The following is a 24,388-nucleotide window of genomic DNA, read 5'->3' as shown; positions in this document are numbered from 1 at the left end:
AATGATCACCAATTAACTGTTCCCCATGAAAGGGGAAACTTGCCAATAACATCTTACAAGGAAGCTCGGCTGACCAGTTCTTAAGCCACAAAAGTCTGCTCATATGTACAGACAAGAGAGCCAAACGAGAAACCTGCTGTATTGAATCCTTTAAGGCGTCAACAGCAAAACACAGCGCTCAAGGAAAATCTGCCTTATTTTCAGGCAGATCATCCTCCTGGTTAGGCCTGTCAGGCCGTCTGATCTGATCCTTTACGGACTGGCAGATACCAATTGCTGCAGGCTGGCTGAATAGTTGAACTAGCCAAAGAAAAGGAAGCTTTTAATAATGACTCCAATTTCTTGTCAACAGGGTCTTTCAAGCCCTGTGCGTTACCTACTGGACAAGTCAAGGTCTTGTTTAAGGAAGAGACTGCTGCATCTACGGCCGGCATGCTCCACTTCTTAAACTTTTCATCCATAGGATACAAAAGGGAATACCTCTTAGGAGGAACAAAAATCCTGTCAGGATATTCCCAATCAGCATACACCGCCTGTTCCAACAGAGGGTGTTAGGTGAATGCCTGTGTGGCCTGAAGAGGCCTCAAGGATCCCAAAGAGGACCAGGGAGGCTCAGTAACCTCTGCGAGAGGCAACTTAAAGGTAGAATGAATAATTTCGGTAAGAGTCAGGATCAAAAGCCCCCAACTGGATATCTTCTTGTCCAGATTGCTTGGAAACAGACTCATCTGCCAGGCCATCCACAGAATCCTGAGCTTTAAGCTCTTCCCCATCCTCAAACCATTCCTGCTCCAGACTAAGAGGCTCTGGGGAAGGGGGTCTGTCACGATTCTTGCCACCCTGCGGGATGGAGGAAATCATGCCAGCAATCCTGTGCTCTACCCCAGCTAGGGCAGAGGACAGTTCATCCTTAGTGATAACGGGTGAAGTAGCAGCATTGACTGTAGGCACAATCCCAGATAAGCGCAGCGGCTCAGATTGCCCGGAAGCCTCTGGTCCTTCAGGGGATACAACACTAGGGATACAACTAGGTTCATCAGGAACTACTGATGACATAGGTGTGCCCTTCCCTGTAGTGTTAGTCCCGCTCTTCTTTTTTGACATTTACTAGCCACAAAGAGGGAGTACCTGGGTGTAGTGTTAACACACCTCAGAAGGTAGACCCTTTAATAGGGCTCACCACACCCCTATGCAACAATCCTGCTAAGCACCTTTAGCCTGCCAAGCAAAACCATTGCAAGTGCCTGGTTCAGAGCCTTCTGTGTCCCACAGCTGGCTTCTGGAAGCACTGCATGCTTGGCATGCACAGCTTAAATAAGCTGGCTGTGTGCTGGAACGGTCTGCATGTGCACAGTCCCGGCGAACGGGCGTGGCTGTATTCGCGTATGACGCAAATCTTCGTGCGCCCAGATAAAGGCTACGGCGCATGTGCGATGAAGCCACGTGCGCCATGGCCACCCAACAAACCGCTGAGCCCAGCATCACTAGCTGCTGCTACTCTCCACAAGGAAGAATGCCTTGGGGCTCTGTTCACTTCCAACTCTTCAGACTAGCCGTCGATCTGATTGGGTTATCTCAGCTTAGCACAGCCACAGAGCAACCTCTGATCTCTACAGGTTGCTTATACCCACCGGATCATATTTGGTTTAATATTTGGCTGTAAAGAGGAACCCCCAAGCTCTTAATCTGGTCTAGAGGGGGCTGAATATGCTGATGCCACTCTAACAGAGGGTCGTTGGTTCACCTTAAGAAGATTGCCTTTGCTATCTGTTTACAACTTACGTGTATAACCCATACACTGATGGTAAGGGTCAGTTTGTTTGGGTGATGGTGACGGTGTTCCTATCCCTTTCTAAGTTTTCCTTCATAATGGATCTCGTCTAATAGAGGGTTCCTTATTTCCTCCCGACGGAGAAGGCTCTGTTTGGCTCCATTATATTTATGTCTTGGGACTTTATTTTATTATTATTCCTTTAGGGACATTATCTTATCATCTAACATTTTCTAGCGCTGCACCTTCTCTTTTTTAGGTAATGAATATTAGCCTAACTCTGTGTCCCATGATGTATGAAAAAGAAAAGTGCCACAGGCAGAACCCAGTGTCAAATTTATCTTTGCCTCATTCATGGACCTACTCACAAGGTAGTGCCATGGCCCTGGAGCTAGAGAACACTCTGCTGCTAACAAAATACGATATGGTCTAGAAAGCACCACTTGCAGAGCCCAGTGCCCAAAGGCCATCTTCTAGGCAGGTCCAACAATCTTCGATCAATGCGGGTCCAGGCACACAGCTCCAAAGATTAATCAAGGTAGCTGCTGCGTACAAACTAGCTCAAGCAGCTTTATAACATTTTTGATTGTTGAGAATCTATAAAGAAGTATAATGAATGTTGATTAAAGAGAAAAAAAATGCAAAATGATAGATAATTAGTTTTCCTCAGGAAAGCTGTGGAAAAAGCATCAAACCTCATAAGGCACTAGCAAAAACTGAAACATGACCACTGGAGGTGGAGTTATACGAAGGCTGTTGTAACTTGGCCATTGTCTAAACCTCCTAGGCAGAAGCAGTGCCGGGACAAGGTCATCCAGCGCCCAGGGCGAACATGCCAAACTGCGCCACCCCCCCCGGTTGTGCATGGGATTAATGCCTAGTACACATGATGAGAACATTGGATGAAAGCGCAAAGTGCATTTGGAGCGATTTTCTGATAATCTGATCAATAGTACACAGCTTTCAAGTGCTGTTTATGACAGTTCATGTGAATTTATCATAAAATAAGCACAAAAAAATTCTTGTAAGAAAGCAGAACGAACGATTTTCATGCAATTAGTATGGTATTTGCACGAAAAATAAAATCTACCCATGCTTGGAAAAGAAAGAATACATTACAATATATAATTTCTGAAGTTGTATTCTGTCTAATGAGAATTTTTGTAAATTTAGTAACCTATTTGTTTTCCATATGAGACCAGCATGGAAAAAAAAATTATCTAATATTCTCATTGTGCGTATGGGCCTTTGATTCTAGGAGCAGAGGATTAAGATAAAAGCACCTAAACTGGCACACATGCATAGGTTTTTTTTTTCATTCAGCCATTGGGCTGAATGAAAAAAAAACACTAATGCCGCGTACACACGATCGGAATTTCCGTCAACAAATGTTGGATGTGAGCTTTTAGCTGGATATTCCTACCATGTGTATGCTTCATCGGACATTTGCTGTTGGAATTTCCATCAACAAATATTTGAGAGCAGGTTCTCAATTTTTACGACAACAAAAGTTCTTGTTGGAAATTCCGACCGTGTGTAGCCATTTCCGATGCACAAAAGTGCTGCACATGCTCGGAATCAATCTGACGCATGCCCGGAATCATTGTACTTCATTTTTCTCAGCTCATCGTAGTGTTGTACGTCTCCGTGTTCTTGACCATCGGAATTTCCTGTCAGAATACATTGATCAATGCTGCAGCTGATTGGCTGCAAGCCGCTGGTCGAACAAGGTTTTCTAGCAATCCCATTCTACAGAAGCTGATCTGATGGGGCGGCTTCTAACAGGCAAGGTCATACATAGATCAAAATTTAGCTGGTCCCTGCTAAACTGAATGAATTTTGATCTGTGCTTACCCAGCTTTACCTTATTCCTTGCTCCAGTATGCTCTCCCAGTGCTGTGACTGGTCCTGTGGAGCTCCTGGGTGAATTGTGATTGGCTGCGGTCACACTCCAGCTTCATCATATCATACAGGGTTAATGTTCTTGTATTGTATTATGATGCTAAGGCTTTGGGTGGAGGGAGGAGAGCACTGCAGCTGGCTGGAGCAAGTACAAGTTTTCCCCCAGCATTGAAATGGTGGACTTTTTTACTTTGCTGGATTTGGGCTGCATTCAGGGCTGCTGTTAGAAATCATGGGGCCCCGTACAGCCTACCTGACAGGGCCCCCGTAAAAAATATCAAAACAATATTTTTGCTAACCATACACCACCACAAAAATCATTATTAGCATACACAAAAACAAAACTTATAAACTTACAGAGGAACAGGAGGGTACAGTTTGGGCGGAGGGGGCAGGATAGCACAGTACAGGGGGAGGGGGCAGGATAGCACAGTACAGGGGGGGCAGGAGGGTACAGTATGGGGGGAGGGGGCAGGATAGCACAGTACAGGGGGGGCAGGAGGGTACAGTATGGGGGTTGGTGGGCAGGAAGGTACAGTATGGTGGGGTTAGGAGGAAAAAGTACAGGGGGAGCAGGAGGGGGACAGTACAGGGGGAGGGTAAGCGGACATAGTACAGGGGGCAAGAGGGTACAGTATAGGGGCAGTAATGTAGAATACAGATATGGTCTCCTGAAGCAGAGCTGTGAAACTTCAAAGCCCTCCCCCATGCACCAAGGACCCCTGGGCAGTTTGCAGAAGTGCCTGCGCATTAAGACAGGCAAGCCCTCCCCCGATCTCAGTGTACTGACGAATCCCCCTGCTTTTAGGGAGAGGAAAAAGGCAGCGCTTCTTATCTTCAGTCTGCTCCGCCCACCTGTAGAGGAGCTCTCACTGTCCGATCCGGCCGCCCAGCCTGTCAGGGATCTGTGCCCCGGAGAGTGTCTCTGGCCTTTCCGGGGAAGCCTGCAGCAGGTATGGGCACATTCTCAAGTCTCTGCTTTTGGACAGAATTAGCATCACAGAGGCTGAGACAAAGCATGATGCTCCAGTGTTTTGGCGCCCCCTCCCACACTCCGCCCAGGGCAGTGGCCCCTCCCGCCCCTGCCTTGTACCGGCCCTGGGCAGAAGTACAGTATAACCCAACTATATTAGAATAACTACTTATCCTGTGTCCCTTAAATAATAAAGAAAACCAAAACCAGTAGGTGGTGTGAGCACATGCCTGTGGATAAATCAAGGGTAATATTACCCTGAACTACTAGATGGTGATCTATGCAATTCTTAAGATTAAAGTCTGAATTCCACGTTAAAGTGATTGTAAAGTCTTGACTTGAAAAAATAAAATAAAATGAAATAATAACAGACATGTTATACTTACCTCCTCTGTGCGGTTGGTTTTGCACAGAGGAGCCTGGATCCTCCTCTTCTCAGGATCCTCTTCGCTGCTCCTGGCTCCTCCCTCCTGTCGAGTGCACCCACAGCAAGCAGCTTGCTATGGGGCACCCGAGCCGAGTCACAGCTCTGTATGTCCATTTAGACAGGGAGCCCTGACCCAGCCCTCTCTCTCTTCTGATTGGCTAATGGATATTGATTGACAGCCGCAGGAGCCAATGGCGCCGCTGCTGTGTCTCAACCAATCAGTAGGAGAGTCCCAGACGGCTAAGACACTCATGGACATCGCTGGAGAGAGATGGGGCTCAGGTAAGTAATTAGGGGGTGCTGGGGAGGCTGCTGCACACAGAAGGTTTATCTTAATGCATATAATGGATCAAGATTAAAAACCTTCTGCCTTTACAGCTCCTTTAAGTTGCATGGTTTTGGTGAATGGCAACAGGAGCAGTGTAAATAAGGTTTAAGGAGAAAGCAAAGCTTTACACAGTTTAATCAAAATAGATTAAACTATATTCATGTATAGAGATAAAGTAGAGAAATACCAAATTACTTTAATAGTTTTAAAGATAAATTCTCAAAGCTTTGGGGATTGTGGACAAATTAGAAACACAAAACATATCTGATGTTGACCAATAAGGGCAGCAAGAGGAAGAGCTCCTACAACTTCTGTTCAGGCTGTGAGGAGTATAGAGGCAGATAGGGTTTGCCTGTTCTGTAAATGGCTTTCAATATCTACTTTAAGGCTTGTTATGTAAAAAAGTTGTGTTATTAAATCCATGTGAAGGGTTAGTGTGTGGGTGTGGCGCTGTCCTAATTTATAGAAATACTTGGTAAATTGTGTGTAGCCAAATCCCATATGTAAAGTCGCATAAACCAAAATTGCAAATAAAAAATTCAACGAAAATAAAACCAAACATAAAACAGCAAAGTGACCCCCTTTGGAGTGTGTAGGTGTAACGTTGTCCTAGTGGAGAAAAAAGTGGAGAAAATGGAAAAAAAATGGAAACAATGGAAGAAATCGCATAAAGGACTGCTGCCTCCACAAATGTGATTTCCACCAAGGTGGAAAAAACAGAAGGTAAGTGAAGGGTTAGTGTGTGGGTGTGGCGCAGTCCTAATTCATAGAAATACTTGGTAAATCGTGTGTAGCCAAATCCCATATATAAAGTCGCATATAAAGTATAAACCAAAATTGCAAATAAAAAATTCAACGAAAATAAAACCAAACATAAAACAGCAAAGTGACCCCCTTTGGAGTGTGTAGGTGTAACGTTGTCCTAGTTTAAAAATACTTTGTAAATCGTGTGTAGCCAAATCCCACATGTAAAATCGCATGTAAATTGTAAACAAAATATAAACAAAATCGCATATAGCAAATTTAATGGCTAGGTTGGCCCCCTTTGAATTGGGGGAAGGGGAAGGGGAACAGGGGATGAAATCAAAAAATGACTTTAGCCAAAGTTATTCCATCCGCATAAAAACCCCATATAGTGATTGACAAACATAACATTGCTGAATAATTACATAGGTTAAATCGTGACTAGTGCTCAGTGCAATTTAAGTGGGTAATGCGCAGTCACAGTGTATGCCACTGTGCGGCAATCCACAGGCTGTTTCTGGGTCACGGTGACGTTTTAGGCATAAGAGAAGAAACGCTCCAGTTGACATCCCTATGACGAAACGCGTAGGGCGTGGCCTATTCTGACGCTTTTGCATCATCTCCCAGAGGATCACCAACTTATATCTGACGCTCTCCTGTTTTGATGACATTTGGTTGCCTATTATAAACTGCTTAAATGTGAGTACCATTCTGTCATCTGCGTTCAATAAAGAGTGTTTTATGGTTTTACGCTATGGAATCTCCTCTTTCTTCTCTTATGCCTAAAACGTCACCGTGACCCAGAAACAGCCTGTGGATTGCCGCACAGTGGCATACACTGTGACTGCGCATTACCCCCGCAGGGGTTAAAGAAGCTGGTGAGTGTCCGCATGATCACAAGACACGAGCACCTGGTCACCAAGATTAATACAAATACCTGCCTTGTTTTACAAAGATGTCAAGTTTTTCACTTAAATTGCACTGAGCACTAGTCACGATTTAACCTATGTAATTATTCAGCAATGTTATGTTTGTCAATCACTATATGGGGTTTTTATGCGGATGGAATAACTTTGGCTAAAGTCATTTTTTGATTTCATCCCCTGTTCCCCTTCCCCCTCCCCCAATTCAAAGGGGGCCAACCTAGCCGTTAAATTTGCTATATGCGATTTTGTTTATAATTTACATGCGATTTTACATGAGGGATTTGGGTACACACGATTTACAAAGTATTTTTAAACTAGGACAACGTTACACCTACACACTCCAAAGGGGGTCACTTTGCTGTTTTATGTTTGGTTTTATTTTCGTTGAATTTTTTATTTGCAATTTTGGTTTATACTTTATATGCGACTTTATATATGGGATTTGGCTACACACGATTTACAAAGTATTTCTATGAATTAGGACTGCGCCACACCCACACACTAACCCTTCACTTACCTTCTGTTTTTTCCACCTTGGTGGAAATCACATTTGTGGAGGCAGCAGTCCTTTATGCGATTTCTTCCATTGTTTCCATTTTTTTCCATTTTCTCCACTTTTTTCTCCACTAGGACAACGTTACACCTACACACTCCAAAGGGGGTCACTTTGCTGTTTTATGTTTGGTTTTATTTTCGTTTAATTTTTTATTTGCAATTTTGGTTTATGCGACTTTACATATGGGATTTGGCTACACACAATTTACCAAGTATTTCTATAAATTAGGACAGCGCCACACCCACACACTAACCCTTCACTTACCTTCTGTTTTTTTCCACCTAGGTGGAAATCACATCTGTGGAGGCAGCAGTCCTTTATGCGATTTCTTCCATCGTTTCCATTTTTTTCCAATTTTTTTTTCCATTTTCTCCACTTTTTAAATTTTCTGTTCCGTTGCGCGGATACACCACTCATATTTCGTTATTAAATCCATGAACTTTTAGATAAAATGTAGAAGCAACATTTACATACTTGCTTAATTGAGGTTTAATTTTACCCTTAATGCTCTTGTTTTTGCAAAATGAGAGCTATAAAATCTCCTTTTGCACAGTTCCAGTGGCTATAAAAAGTATACACTCCCCTGTTAAAATGTCAGGTTTCTGTGATTTAAAAAAATGGGACAAAGATAAATCATCTTAGAACTTTTTCCACCTTTAATGTGACCTATAAACTGTACAATTGAACAACAAACTGAAATCTTTTAGGTGGAGGGAACTAAAAATTAAAAAAAAAAAAATAATAATAATATGGTTGCATAAGTGTGCACACCATTAAACTAATACTTTGTTTGAAGCACCTTTTGATTTTATTACAGCACTCAGTCTCTTTGGGTTTGAGTCGGCATGACACATCTTGACTTGGCAATATTTGCCCACTCTTCTTTGCAAAAACACTACAAAACTGTCAGATTGCAAAGACATCTCCTGTGCACAGCCCTCTTCAGATCACCCCACAGATTTTCAATCGGATTCAGGTCTGGGCTCTGGCTGGGCCATTCCAAAACTTGAATCTTCTTCTGGTGAAGACATTCCTTTGTTGATTTGGATGTATGCTTTGGGTCGTTGTCATGCTGAAAGATGAAGTTCCTCTTCATGTTCAACTTTCTAGGAGAAGCCTGAAGGTTTTGTGTTAATTTGAACTGTTCATAATTCCCTCTACCTTGACTAAGGCCCCTGTTCCAGCTGAAGAAAAACAGCCCCAAAGCATGATGCTGCCACCACCATGCTTCACTGTGGGTATGGTGTTCTTTTGGTGATGTGCAGTGTTGTTTTTTTGCCAAACATATCTTTTGGAATTATGGCCAAAAAGTTCAACCTTGGCTTCATCAGACCACAACACATTTTCCCACATGCTTTTGGGAGACTTCAGATGTCTTTTTGCAAAATTTAGTCGGGCTTGGATGCTTTTTTTTGTAAGAAAAGGCTTCCGTCTTGCCACTCTACCCCATAGGCCAGACATATGAAGAATACGGGAGATTGTTGTCACATGTACCACACAGCCAGTACTTTCCAGATATTCCTGCAGCTCCTTTAATGTTGCTGTAGGCCTCTTGGCAGCCTCCCTGACCAGTTTTCTTCTTGTCTTTTCATCAATTTTGGAGGGACGTCCAGTTCTTGGTAATGTCACTGTTATGCCATATTTTCTCCACTTGACGATGGCTGTCTTTGCTGTGTTCCATGGTACTGTATATCTAATGCCCATTCTTTTGTATCCTTCTTCTGACTGATACCTTTTAACAATGAGATCCCTCTGATGCTTTGGAAGCTCCCTGCGTACCATGGCTTTTGCTGTAGGATGCGACTAAGAAAATATCGGGAAAGACCTAGAAGAACAGCTGGACTTTGTTTGGGGTCAGGCTGGGTTCACACTGGTCCGACAAACGCTCCGACATTGGGAGCTCATGTTGTATGACGTGTGAAATTCAATGTTTCCCTATGGGAGCCGTCCTAACTGGTCCGACACAAGTCATTCCGACTTTAGAAATGCTCCCTGTACTACTTTGGTCCGACTTTGATCCTACTTCAGCCCATTGACTATCATTGAAGTCGGATTGCCGTCTCGCATGATCCGACTTTGGCATGCGACTTGTGCTCAGATGATCTTGAGGAGGAACTCCACAGCAAATTTTAAATAAAAAAAAAAAAAAATCGTCATGGGTTCCCCCTCCAAGAGCATACCAGGCCCTTGGGTCTGGTGTGGATTTTAAGGGGTACCCCCTACGCCGAAAAAACGGCATAGGGGTCCCCCCCAAATCCATACCAGACCCTTATCCGAGCACGCAGCCCGGCCGGTCAGGAATGGGGTTGGGGACGAGCGAGCGCCCCCCCCCCCCCCCCTCCTGAACCATACCAGGCCGCATGCCCTCAACATGGGGGGGTGGGTGCTTTGGGGCAGTGTGTTTTTTGTACCCCATTACTCATTGACATAGGGTGGGGGAGCTGCGATCTGGGGGCCCCTTATTACAGGGGGCTCCAGGATTCCGATAAGCCCCCCGCCCGCAAACCCCGACAACCAACGGTAAGGGTTGTCGGGAAGAGGCCCTTGTCCTCATCAACATGGGGACAAGGTGCTTTGGGGTTGGGGAGGGCACGCAGGGCGCCTCCCTGCCCCAAAGCACCCACCCCCCCATGTTGAGGGCATGCGGCCTGGTACGGTTCGGGGGGGGGGGGAGCGCTCGCTCGTCCCCACCCCCATTCCTGACTGGTCGGGCTGCGTGCTCGTATAAGGGTCTGGCATGGATTTGGGGGGGACCCCATGCCGTTTTTTCGGAATAGGGGGTTCCCCTTAAAATCCATACCAGACTCAAGGGCCTGGTATGCTCTTGGAGGGGGAACCCATGCCGGTTTTTTATTTAAAATTTGGCACAGAGTTCCCCCTCAAGAGTCATACCAAACAGTGCCTAGTATTGGCGGGGATCCAAGTCGAATCCCCGTTCATTGAAAGTCGGACACCTGTCAGCTTCTAGTCGCAGGGCAAAGTCGGATCCAAAGTAGGACAGCTGTCATGTTGCACCAGTGTGAACCCAGCCTCAATCAGAGTAACTTTAAATGATGACAGGTGTGTACTGTCTCCTATTTAACATGAGTTTGAATGTGATTGCTTAATTCTGAACACAGCTACATCCAGTTATGGGTGTGCACACTTATGCAACCACATTATTTTAGTTTTTTAGTTTTACTTCCCTCCCCTAAAAGATTTCAGCTTGTTTTTCAACTGAGTTGTACAGTTTATAGATCACATTAAAGGTGGAAAAAGTTCTGCAATGATTTATCTTTGTCTCATTTGTTTACATCACAGAAACCTGACATTTTAACAGGGGTGTGTAGACTTTTTATATCCACTGTACATCTATGCTGTGGCTCCAGGATTCCGATAAGCCCCCCGCCCGCAAACCCCGACAACCAACGGTAAGGGTTGTCGGGAAGAGGCCCTTGTCCTCATCAACATGGGGACAAGGTGCTTTGGGGTTGGGGAGGGCACGCAGGGCGCCTCCCTGCCCCAAAGCACCCACCCCCCCATGTTGAGGGCATGCGGCCTGGTACGGTTCGGGGGGGGGGGGAGCGCTCGCTCGTCCCCACCCCCATTCCTGACTGGTCGGGCTGCGTGCTCGTATAAGGGTCTGGCATGGATTTGGGGGGGACCCCATGCCGTTTTTTCGGAATAGGGGGTTCCCCTTAAAATCCATACCAGACCCAAGGGCCTGGTATGCTCTTGGAGGGGGAACCCATGCCGGTTTTTTATTTAAAATTTGGCACAGAGTTCCCCCTCAAGAGTCATACCAAACAGTGCCTAGTATTGGCGGGGATCCAAGTCGAATCCCCGTTCATTGAAAGTCGGACACCTGTCAGCTTCTAGTCGCAGGGCAAAGTCGGATCCAAAGTAGGACAGCTGTCATGTTGCACCAGTGTGAACCCAGCCTCAATCAGAGTAACTTTAAATGATGACAGGTGTGTACTGTCTCCTATTTAACATGAGTTTGAATGTGATTGCTTAATTCTGAACACAGCTACATCCAGTTATGGGTGTGCACACTTATGCAACCACATTATTTTAGTTTTTTAGTTTTACTTCCCTCCCCTAAAAGATTTCAGCTTGTTTTTCAACTGAGTTGTACAGTTTATAGATCACATTAAAGGTGGAAAAAGTTCTGCAATGATTTATCTTTGTCTCATTTGTTTACATCACAGAAACCTGACATTTTAACAGGGGTGTGTAGACTTTTTATATCCACTGTACATCTATGCTGTGGCTCCTTGTCTTTCAGAGTCTCCTTGTAGCCAACTTTATGTACACTCTCCCAAGATTATGATGTAGGCAAAGAGGCGGCGCAGACACAGATAGCCTGATTTGTGAGCTGCAGCGCTGCCCCATCCACCAGCTTTTAGCTTCATGGGTGACTTTCATTTAATGGGCACTTGCATTTTTGATGTAACAGTGTGCTTTCCCTGACAGGTGTCAGGGAAGCGGCAGAGACTTATACAGCAGTGCTCATCTGTAAAATGGGAGCAATTACCGTATTTATCAGCGTATAACACGCACCTTCATTTTAAGGGGGAAGTTTTAGGAAAAAAACATTTTTTAAATAAACAACTTTGAATTAAAATAAGGGTCAGTGCCCATCAATGCAGCCTGATTAGTGCCCATCTGCAGCCTCACCATCTCCCATCAATGCAGCCTGATCAATGCCCATCTGCAGCCTCAATGCAGCCTGATTAATGCCCATCTGCAGCCCAACTCCCATCAATGCAGCCTGATTAATGCCCATTTTTAGCATCAATGTTCATCTGCAGCCTCACCATCTCTCATCAATGCAGCCTGAACAGTGCAGGAAATCAGAGGAGGGGAAGAGCACCACCGGAATTCACCGAGCTGTCATCTCCTGTTTACTCGTCTCTCGGTCGGCAGTCACACACACACAGTCCTGCCTCTGCCATCGGCATTGGACCAGCTCCTATGATAGACAGAACACTGGTCCAATGCCGCTGGTGGAGGCGGGGCTGTGTGTGTGACGTGAGAGCTGAGTAAACAGGAGATGACGGCTCAGTGAATTACGGCGGCGCTCATCCCCCTCTGAGGTACACTATTAGCGTATAGCACGCACCCTGATTTGTCCCCTATTTTCAGATGGAAAGTGTGTGTTATATGCTGATAAATACGGTATGTGCTGGATCAAAATTAGGAAAAAGAAACATTGAGTTTGCCGATATTAACAAAGATCAAGATGGAAACATTCAACAATTAAACATTAAACAATAGTTTAACACTACTTTAACGCTAGAAAACATAGCCGTGGAAGATGTTATAATCCAAACGGCAACACATTCTTAAAAAGGAAAAAAAATACCGTATATACTCGAGTATAAGTCGAGATTTTCAGCCCTTTTTTTGGGGCTGAAAGTGCCCCCCTCAACTTATACTTGAGTCACCGCCGTCTGCCTACATTATTAGCGTGTCATGCAGGCAGACGGCGACCAGCGTGTGCTATTACCATTCAGCGGCCATTCACTGTTCAAAAACCGTGCCTCCTCCTCGTCTGTGATAGGCAGAAAACTCAATTTCCCAGCAGTCAGTGTACAGCCTATTACGGACATTCTCTCATCCTCATCCGTGGTATGAGGATGAGAGAATGTCCATGATAGGCTGACCGCTGGGAAATGGAGTGGTCTGCCTATCACGGACGAGGAGGCGGCGCGGCTTTTGAACAGTAGAATGGCTGAATTGTATTATGACACGCTGATCTGTGCATGCCTCCGTGTGCCGCTCTGCACTGGACACAGGTAGGATGCACACATAGACACATACACATATACACAGGACACATGCACAGGACACAGGGAGGTATACAGCTGCAGATGTGCATTGTTGACCCTCTTTTTCCACTTACAGTAGCTGCTGCATTTCTCACCCTCGTCTTATACTCGGGTCAATAAGTTTTTCCCATTTTTTTGTGGTAAATTATGGCCTCGACTTATACTCGGATCGACCTATACTCGAGTATATACGGTACATAAAATACATACCGTACATAAAAAAGATTAAATTTATGGCTTACCGTTTCATAAGAAGCTCCAGGTCAGCAAGTGTTATAGTTTTTCTGTTGGCATGAGCAGTGTATGCAGCCAAATCACTAGTCATCTGGTCCAAGAACATTTCTAAACTGTTAATATATTTACAAAAGTAAAAATAAGCCATTAAGTCAAATGAATTCACTAGAAGTCAGTATATCAGGTTATTACAAACTGTAACTGGTGAAAACATAAGTTCGGAAGAAATAAAATGCAGAAGGTCTAAGGTGCAAGCAGCCCTAGGTACAGTGTATTTTTCTTCTGCACATAAAACTTCTTTAACCCTTTGTCTTAGAACTAAATGGATAACAGTGAGAATGACTGGTATTTTGCTTTATCAGAATTGTATTTATTAAAAACATGACAATTCTTCACATGGTATTTATGACTGTCTTTATTTTCTATAATCTAATAGTTTCAGTTTAATTTGTTTACAAAATGGATATCAACAATATTATTCAAAACTATTTTTGAACTTCTATTGATAAAGTGGTTATATTCTACAGGTTGACATACAGTACTGATGTGCGTCACAGGTCACTTTGGAAAACCACAGCATTGTCTGGGAATGAAGGAACATGTCCCTTAAAGGGGTTGTAAAGGTTCAGTTTAAAAAAAAAAAAAAACAATAACAAAAAAAATGTCATAGTTATCTTCACTGTACAGTTGGTTATGCACAGAGTGGCCCAGATCCTCTTCTGGGGTCCCTCCGCGGCGCTCCTGGCTCCACTTCTTCTTGAGTGTCCTGCCGGAGAAGAGCTCTCCGATGAGACACCCATGCGGGCGCGCCCCGTGTCCTGCTGCTGTGTCGGCAGACACAGACAGCAGGACTCGGCCCCACCCCCGGGTCATTGTATTGAATTGACAGCAGCGGGAGCCAATGGCTGCGCTATCAATCTATCCAATCAGAACACGAGACACTGGCCGGAGCTGGTGTGCTCGTTCCCATTGTGGGAATTACAGGGCTCAGGTAAGTATAAGGAGGCTTGGGGGCGCTGCTGCAGCACAGGAGGTTTTTCACCTTAATGCATAGAATGCATAGAATGCACTAGGGTGAAAAACGGTGAGGGGTTAACAACCCCTTTAAGGAAGCAGCCCGAGAAATAATTTAGTGAATTCAAAGGAAAGGGGCTGCACTAGAAGCCAGATATCAGGACCATCTGAGATAATGGAGCCCCATCTTCAGCAAAAGCTGTAGCCCTCAGATAAATCCTTATATCCCTTACTATATATATTGGATAAAAGGAGGAAAGCACAATGCCCTTGTTACGGTGGAAAGAAAACACAACCTAGAGCAGAAAGAAAAGTATTAGGACTAAAATATTCCTCTGAAGCATGCCTTCAGAGGAAGACTTCTAGAAGGGCAAGGCTACCAACTTGGAGACCCACTTAACCAAACTGATGGTTTAGCCATCAAGCCATACCATCAGGGAGGAATGTGATAGGCCCCAAATTGATTCTGCATCAGGACAACGACCCCAAACATACAGCCAATGCCATTAACCACTTCAATACCAGGCACTTATGCACCTTCCCGCCCAGACCAATTTTCAGCTTTCAGCGCTCTCACGCTTTGAATGACAATTACTCAGTCATGCTACACTGTATCCAAACAAAATGTTTATCATTTTCTTCTCACAAATAGAGCTTTCTTTTGGTGGTATTTAATCACTACTGGGTTTTTCATTTTTTGCGATATAAGCAAAAAAACAGCAAAAATTTTGAAAAAAAATGTACTTTTTTTTAGTTTCTATTGTAAAATTATGCAAACAAGTCATTTTTCTTCATAAATTTGTGCCAAAATTTATACTGCTACATATCTTTGGTAAAAATAACCCAAATTAATGTATATTATTTGGTCTTTGTGAAAGTTATGGAGTCTACAAACTATGGTGCCAATCACTGAAAATTGATCACACCTGATGTACTCTCTCATCTGAAGGCCTATCTCATTTCTTGAGACACTAACAAGCCAGGAAAGTACAAATACCCCCCAAATTACCCCTTTTTGGAAAGTAGACAGTCCAATGTATTTACTAAGAGGCATGGTGAGTTTTTTGAAGCTGTAATTTTTTCCCACAATTCTTGGGAAAATTAAGATTTTTTTTTTTTTTTACACAAACTGGTCATATTAACAGGTTATTTCTCTCACACAGCATATGCATAATTGCAACTACACCCCAAAATACATTCTGCTACTCCTCCTGAGTATAGCGATACCACATGTGAGACTTTTACACAGCCTGGCCACATACAAAGTAGCACTGGCCAACACTGAAGTAGCACTTTCAGGCATTCTACAAGCATAAATTGCACATATCCTTTCTCAACCACCTATTACACTTTTGAAGGCGCTGGAGCACCAGGATAATTGAATTGTCCACAAAATGACCCCATTTTGGAAAGCACACACCCCAACGTATAATCTATAAGGCATAATGAGTCTTTTGAACGGTTCATTTTTTTCCAGAAGTTTTTGGAAAATGTGGAAAACAAATGAAAATGCATTTTTTTTTTTTTTTACACAAAGTTGTCCATTTATAAGATAATTCTAACACATAGCATATACACAGCAAAAATGACACCCCAAAATGCATTCCTCTACTCCTCCTGAATATGGCGATACCACATGTGTGAGGCTTTTACACAGCCTGGCCACATACAAAGGCCCAACATTGAAGTAGCACTTTCATGCGTTTTAAAAGCATAAATTGCACATATCCTTTCTCAACCACCTATTACAATTTGAAGGCCCTGGAGCAACAGGACAATGGAATTATTCACAAAATGACCCCATTTTGGAAAGCACACACCCCAACGTATAATCTATGAGGCATAATGAGTCTTTTGAATGGTTCATTTTTTTCCAGAAGTTTTTGGAAAATGTGGAAAAAAATGAAAATGCATTTTTTTTTTTTTTTACACAAAGTTGTCGCTTTATAAGATATTTATAACGCATAGCATGTACATAGCAAAAATGACACCCCAAAATACATTCTGCTACTCCTCCTGAGTATGGCCATACCACATGTTTGAGACTTTTACACAGCCTGGCCACACACAGAGGCCCAAAATCCAAGTAGCACCTCCAGGCATTCTAGCAGCATTAATTACACATATCATTTTCTGACCACCGATCACATTTTTGAAGGCCCTTCATATTTCTAACACATAGCAGGTACATACCAAATAACAAAAGATTACCTGTGGTTTTAGAAAAGCAGTGGTCCACAGAGGAGAGTATCGGTCCAGGCAGCAGGCAGGAACGAGGTCAGCGACAGCAAAAGCAATCATCCAGGCAGCAGGCAGGAATACTGTCCATAGTTCGTACAGGCAGAGATACTGTCAGCACAGCCAAAGCACAGGTCCGGGTAGCAGGCAGAGGTGTCCCAGCAGAAATACTGTCCAAAGTCAGTAGAGGCAGCAGGCAGATATATGGTCAACACAGCCAAAGTATTGGTCCAAACAGCAGGAAGAAACATGGTCCATAATGTCATGGGTCATTACAGGCAGCAATATGGTCAGCACAGCCAAAGTATTGGTCCAGGCAGCAGGAAGGACCATCAAGCTTAGGGCCAGGGGGACAGGGGTAGAGGCTTCTCCCACCCAAATCGCTTTGAAGCCTCCGGGCAACCAGACCCTGTTCTGGGAGCACAGAAAACAAAAAACTGTTTTTCTCTACTCAGAACGCTATTCTGAAGCCCCTCACATATGTGAGACCCCTGTGTACTAAAGTAGATGGCCAAAAGATCAGTCCAAGTGGCAGGCAAAAACATGGTCGATTAACAGGCCAAGGTCGGTGCACGTGGAAGTCAGAAACGTGGTTTAAATCGGCAAGCAAAGACATCGTCGGTAAACAGGTATGGGTCACTTAATTAACATGGTAGCAGGCAAATAGGGAAATGGCAGTCTGGTAATAATACAGGGAACTAATATTGGATGGATGTATGATCATTTTTGAAGCAATCTCCGATGCACAGGCTAGGTTGGGAGGGACATTGGGGACAATAATAGCTGGAATCTCTTCTTACTCCTCCTCTGCTGCATATGCGGCATTTCAATTGGCGTCTTCTTCCAGATTCTGTGGGGGGAATGCTATAGGGAAAGTGTTGCTCGTGAAGTCGACATTATCCGAGCGAATTCTTCCTGGGGCGGGAACTTGTTGGTAAATGAGGGCAGTGAGGATACCTTCAATATACTTGAGGTAGGTGACTTGTTGGTTTTGAGTTGCTTTTTGGTAGCAGACAAACGAATTAAAAAGGGCCATGTGAAACAGGTGAAAGGCAACTTTCTTGTACCAGTAACAGGACTTTCTGGTTGATAAATAGGGCTGTAGCATCTGATCATTTAAATCCACCCCCCCCATATTGTAGTTGTGGACACATTCGGGCTTTACAATGGGGCTGCGTCTTCTTTGGATCTCCACCACGTGTCATTGTGGATGGTAGAGAGGATGTGGACATCTTTCTTGTCCCTCCACTTCATGGCCAACACCTCCTCGTTCCTCATGAATGCCGACTCTCCATTTAATTTTTTTGTCAACAGATTTTGTGGGAATCCCTTACGTTTTTTTTTTTAAGGTACCACAGGCCGGGGTTTTTTTTACTGTAAAGATGACGAAAAAGGGGCAGGCTGGTATAATAGTTGTCGACATATAAATGGTATCCTTTTTCAAACAGGGGGTATGCCAGCTCCCAGACAATTTTCCCACTGGTTCCAATATATGTGGGGCAGTCACGGGGCTGGAGCTGGGAGTCTTTGCCTTCGTAGATCCGGAACGTGAAGACATATCCAGTGGCTCGATCGCATAATTTAACTTCAGCCCATACCTGGCTCTCTTGCTTGGTATATACTGCTTGAAGTGCAGTCGGCCAGTGAAATGTATGAGGGACTCGTCCACACAACTTTTTTGGTCTGGGATGAAAACTCTAAATCGCTGGGAAAAGGAATTGATTAGGGGGCGTATCTTGTACAATTTGTCATGGTTGGGATGATCTCGGGGAGGGCACTGTGAATTGTCATTGAAGTGGAGAAAACGCATAATCATGTCGTATCTTGTCCTGGACATGACAGCGGAATATATGGGCATGTGTTGGATGGGGTTGGTGGACCAATATGCATGGACGTCGTTCTTTTTTGTAAGCCCCATATTGAAAGTTAGGCCCAAAAACAATTTAAAATTCATCCAGTGTGACACATCGCCACTGAAACATGCGGGTGTAGGAAGAATTGGGGTTGGCAGCAATAAATTGGAATGCATACAAATTGTTTGATAGATCATATTTTGCAGAAAATCTTGTGGAAAAAATAAAGAAAAATAATCGAATTGAGAAAAATTTGTAGTGTCGGGCTGCACACCTGGCTGTGCGGTGAAAGGGGGGATGATAGCGGATCCTGAGTTGGCAGGCCATAAGGGGTTTGCCAGGGCATCGGGAAGGTAGGACTGGGGCTGGGTTCTTCGGGTTGGGCGGGTAATTCCAGTACTTGTACTGGGCTCCTCTTCCTGGGGTCTGGCGCTGCTGGTGGTGGGCAGATCTCGTGATCTTGGTCCTGATCTCATTCTTTTGGGAGGGGCGGTTTCCTCCGCGGACTCGGACTCTGATCCACTATCCTCCACTGGCTCATATTCCGAACCAGAATCGGATGATCTGAGCTCCCCGCTGCTCTCATCATCCGACATGGCAAGAATCTCATATGCCTCCTCAGGTGTGTAAACCCTTTGGGACATTATGGCAATACTTATTGGCTGGCCTGTGTAATGCTACTGCTGGTGGTAGTGGTACTGATTGAGGTAGAAGTGGTGGGCCTGTGTGGTGGTACAGATGGCGGTATGGGTGGTGGTGGTACCAATGGTGGTACTGATGGCGGTACGGGTGGTGGTGGTACTGTTGGAGGTACAGGTGGTGGTGGCGGTACAGGTGGTGATTGCAGTACCGGTGGCGGTACGGGTGGTGGTGGTACCGATCGCGGTACAGGTGGTGGTACCAATGGCGGTACGGGTGGTGGTGGTACCGATGGCGCTACTGACGGTGGTACGGGTGGTGGTGGTACTGATGGCGGCACTAGTGGCGATACTGGTAGCGGCCTGTGTGGCAGTATAGATGGTGGGCCTGATGGAGGTACTAGTGGCGTTACTGGTGGTGATACCGATGGCGGTACTGGTAGCCTGTGTGGCGGTACCGATGGCGGTGGGCCTGTGACAGATGGGCTGTGTGACAGGTCCTCTTTATTGGGGGGGGGCCGTGTTGTGCACAGTACAATACAATAAAATGTCAGGCAGACACTGATCCCTGCTCTCTCCTCACACGATCGGTGTGTGAGGAGAGAACAGGGATCAGATGGTATAGGCTACTCAATGTTTACATTTGTGACCGGCTGTGATTGGACACAGCCGGTCACATGGTAAACAGCCAATTTCATTGGCTGTTTACCCTGATCGTGGAAGCGCTGTGTCCAAGGGACACTCGCCTTTCTCGATCCCTGCTCTGCATGCTCCGTGCGCGCCGCCGAGTTTGTTATGACAGGTGATCAGCTGTGACTTTGACACAGCCGATCACAGGGTAAACAGCCAATGAAATCCGAGGGACATACGCCGTCCCCGATCGCCGGGCAGAGTCTGCCTGGGATTACATGAAGTCTGCCTGGGATTACATGAACAGACAGAAGGCAGACTACATACAGTACACAGAAGATCTGTGGTTAGTTCTCAAAGAAGTTTGGAAAAACCCACTTGCTCTGTTGCTTCAAAAACTGTGTGCAAGTGTACCTAGAAGAATTGATAGCATTTTGAAGGCAAAAGGGTAGTGACACTAAATACTGATTTGATTTAGATTTCTCTTCTGTTCATATATTTATTTTTTATTCATTTTGTCAATTTAATAAAGATAAACTATTAACACTTCTATTTTTAGTTGGTTAATTGAGGGACACAGCTTCTCTCTTCATATTCATGATTGATAGGATTTTAAAGTGCCACCTACCAGGAGTAAGACACTAGGCAGAAAAGAAATCAGCACCTCCTATGGGCAGTGATTACTGGATAAAACCCCCCTTCTCTGCATAGGCAAGTCAGTTATTTCTGCCTAGCATTTCAGGAGTAAGGATCGAGTTCCCTGCTGGGACCTTTTTATTTTTCTCTGCGGAGACATTCAATCAACAGTGGGCTGAGCGACGGACTGGATAATTTAGATCCAGTGTTACCGCCAAGCTGTCCAACGAGTGCAGGCAGACCTTTAGCTAAGTGCTGGGTTGGCTGTGACCAGTCCCATCCTGGACTAGAGCAGCCAGCAAGTTAAACGTCTCGCGGAGACACACATCACCGCGTGTCGGAGTCTGTGTCACTGTTACCCTGGCCGACAGCCCCCTGCTTTGGTGGAGAGAAGGATCTGTCATGGAATAGTAGTAATAAAATTATTCCCGCGCTATCTGATATGGAAAGCGGCTAGGAGTGGAATAGCTGCTAGCACCGAATCGGGTACACACCTGACCTGAGAAAAGATATAGGTTAAAAAGGGGGGTGGTGCTGCGCTAATCCTAATAAGGACTAGGACCTCATAACAACAAACCAACTAGGGGGCTTGAGATAAAAATTACATCACCAGAAGGTTGAGATATAACAAGAAAAATAAAGTGATACGTGATTAACCAAAAAAAACAAAAATAGTGAGCATAAATCATAAACGTGAACACATGTTCATAAGAACACACATATTTAAAATAACCACCGTAGCATATGATTAACTCACAATCTATATAAAACGTTCATAAATATGTGCAAATGGGTATATATAAAGGAATAATAAAAATGTGCAAAACAGCTCAAAAAAGTGACAATGTGCAAAGGTGTATGCAGATCAATCAAACGTGGATAACAAGTAAATCAGCATGCCATGCTCCAGTGACAAAAGTACAAAAGTCCATACAAAAATGGATACATCCTGAGTATCCTAAAGGAAAAAAAAGCTATAAAAAGATATATATATATAAAATGAAAAAAAAAAAATATATATATATATATAAAAAAGTGTGTATCACATAAAGTCCATATATGAATAAAATATGTGACAGCAACGTCCTAACATGCAATCGTTGCAGATAAGGTGCTCAGAGTGGGTAATATCAGGTGCATCTTCGTGTGCATACACACAAGTGGGTAATGGCCCCTTACCTTAGGGTAATAGGGCATAAGCATATGACCAAAGAAGGCTTTTGAGCTGTCCACCTATGGGCTCCAGCGCATCCCTCTCCGTCCTAAATCCAGGATGGATTCTCTCAGATGTAGTGCGGGAGGGTATATGGAATAATAAAGCAGGAAGAATCCCAATAGTGTAATTCCGTTTTTATAAAATCATAGTTTTTATTAAAGAAACTTCAGGTACTCACATAGAAAACGAATGTACAGCAGTAAAATCCAACGAGCAGCGAGCTCGTAAGCATCTAGCAGTGAATGCGGCCTGTCCCATCCCTACGCGTGACGTCACACCACACGTGACTTCATCAGGGGATAAGTACAGGCTAGACAGGTGTCCTTAAATAGTGTTATAATGGCCAGCAATGGGCGGCCATTTTCCCGAAGTCCGCTATAGTGTAATGCGGTGGCCATTTTCCTAGAGGCTATATGACGCCGCTGATACATGTAACATGCGCCGGTCTAAAACCTCAGCTGACTTGCGGGGCCAATGACAGCATTAGAACATTTCAAGCCTCTCGCACTGTCAGCAAAGGAGGATAGATGCTAATTAAAGCCTCTGAACTAGGATTTAAACACGGAGAACGGATGGGGATTAAAAACATATCAGGCTATATATAGGTTGAATAAAGAGCATAGCCACTGACTATTAGGTCACGAAAAAAGAAAAATAAATACACTAAAAACGCCTCCGATAATCTACACTAAGTGACCGTGTAAGATAGTGGGAACATAAGCCAAAGTTTAATTAAGATATATATGAAAAGAATATATATAAAAAATATATATAAAAAAACGGGAAGAGAGAGGCAGCAATACTGGTAGCAAGCTTGCATAAAACATATAAATCGGCCTGCATATATATCCAAAGGCTAATACATATGTAATAAATAGAGAAACTATATTTAATAGCCCACAATAAAATTATTTACTATAAAGGTATTGGTGAATAGATAATAGTAGATAATATAAGATGAAATATATAAGAGAAAAAGTATTAAATAAATAAAATAAATAAAATAAAAAATCACTATGAGGTAGGGGACTGCTATTTCAGATAGGACAAACATACTGCAGCAGGTGTATATAGTGTGATCCAATAAGGACACCCGTATACACCCCAAAACAATAATCTCATATTAAATAAGAGTGGACAAAAAATCTTAAGACCACTTTGATCCCAAGACAAAGCAAAAATGCTCACATGGGGTGTCACTGGGCAATTTCACAATAATCAGCAAAAATATGAGACTCTTTTTAAAAAAAAATATATATTCACAGGTAGTTATTTACAGAACCGATGATAGAAAATAATAAAATTCTAAAAACAAAGTTAAAAATCACTCAGGAAGCAGTTAAGGTCAAATTCGATGTTTAGACCCCGGGGCCTGAAAGTATCTAAGGTGAAAATCCATTTGGATTCCAGTTTACTAAGGGTTCTCACCTTATGGCCCCCACGCCAGTGCTTAATATATGGAGTAATACCCCAAAAACTCAGGTGGGTAGGATCTTTATTATGGCAGGTCAAAAAATGTTTAGACACACAGTGTTTGTCATAGCCATTGAGGATATTTTTGACATGTTCCTTAATGCGAACTCTCAGGGGTCTTTTTGTACGGCCTACATACTGAAGGCCGCAGCTACATTCAAGTGCGTATACTGCCCCTTCGGTATTGCAACAGATAAAATCTTTAATCTCGTGACTTTCTCCTGTGCTAGTTGAAGTAAACTGGAACACTTTTTTATTTGGGCGTTTGGTCCTCAGACAAGCGAAGCATCTTTTACATGGAAAAAATCCATTACCAGTGAAAAAAGAAAACAATTTCTTTGGTGAAAAAGAATATATAAAACACAAAGCGCTGTGATGCTAAATAGCTGATAATTACACAGAAAACCAAGTGAGGCTGCTATCAAAAAAGAGTGTTTTCAGAGTCACTTAAAAAGAATAAATAATGATATTTGAAGCGCTTCACAATGTGCATAAAAATGAATATATATGAATAAATATAAATACTCAAATAAACCCAGCGGTGAGTAAAAATTCCTAAAAAATCCAGCAATCAAAATAGTGTAAAATTATAAAAAATTAGTGACACCAAATGTGTAAAAAAATCCACATAAAAATAAATATATAGGGATGTATTCAGAAGGTTCAATTATACAAGTGTAGAATCCGATTGGTATAGAGCTTTGATCCAGTCCCACTAGCAAAGCTGTTTAAAAACACTTGCTTAATTAAGGTGCTCATTGACCTTTATAGTAACAATGTTTCTTTTGCTTCTGTTCACAACCAATGTGAGAATCATAAAACAGATCTCATTTGACAGGCAGATAAGAGAAAAAACCAATCATTGTGCAATAGTTAGGATACCAAGGTACACAGGCAAACTTCAATCCACTCACGTGTGCCTTATAATGATAAGGCATATGCAGGTTTTACTATAGCAGTCAGCCGCCTTAGACAGGAGCAGATTCACTGCAGTACACTGAGTGATACTGCTGATC

The 24,388-nt window shown here is 43.6% G+C and overlaps 1 protein-coding gene across 3 annotated transcripts in view; it reads right to left on the bottom strand.

Annotated features, from left to right (window-relative positions):
- The window catches only part of CENPT (centromere protein T), a 595,880-nt gene that overhangs the window by 38,109 nt on the left and 533,383 nt on the right, over window positions 1–24,388 (bottom strand). For all 3 annotated transcript variants that reach the window (XM_073605031.1, XM_073605032.1, XM_073605030.1), the window contains one exon: window positions 13,683–13,787. In XM_073605031.1, coding sequence (XP_073461132.1) covers window positions 13,683–13,787 — 105 coding nt within the window. The remainder of the gene's footprint in view (window positions 1–13,682; window positions 13,788–24,388) is intronic.

This window comes from Aquarana catesbeiana, linkage group LG11 (genome assembly GCF_042186555.1).
Source record: "Aquarana catesbeiana isolate 2022-GZ linkage group LG11, ASM4218655v1, whole genome shotgun sequence".
NCBI classification, from domain to species: domain Eukaryota; kingdom Metazoa; phylum Chordata; class Amphibia; order Anura; family Ranidae; genus Aquarana; species Aquarana catesbeiana.
The sequence above is the reverse complement of the archived record's forward strand: the minus strand, read 5'-3'. Positions and strand labels throughout refer to the sequence as shown.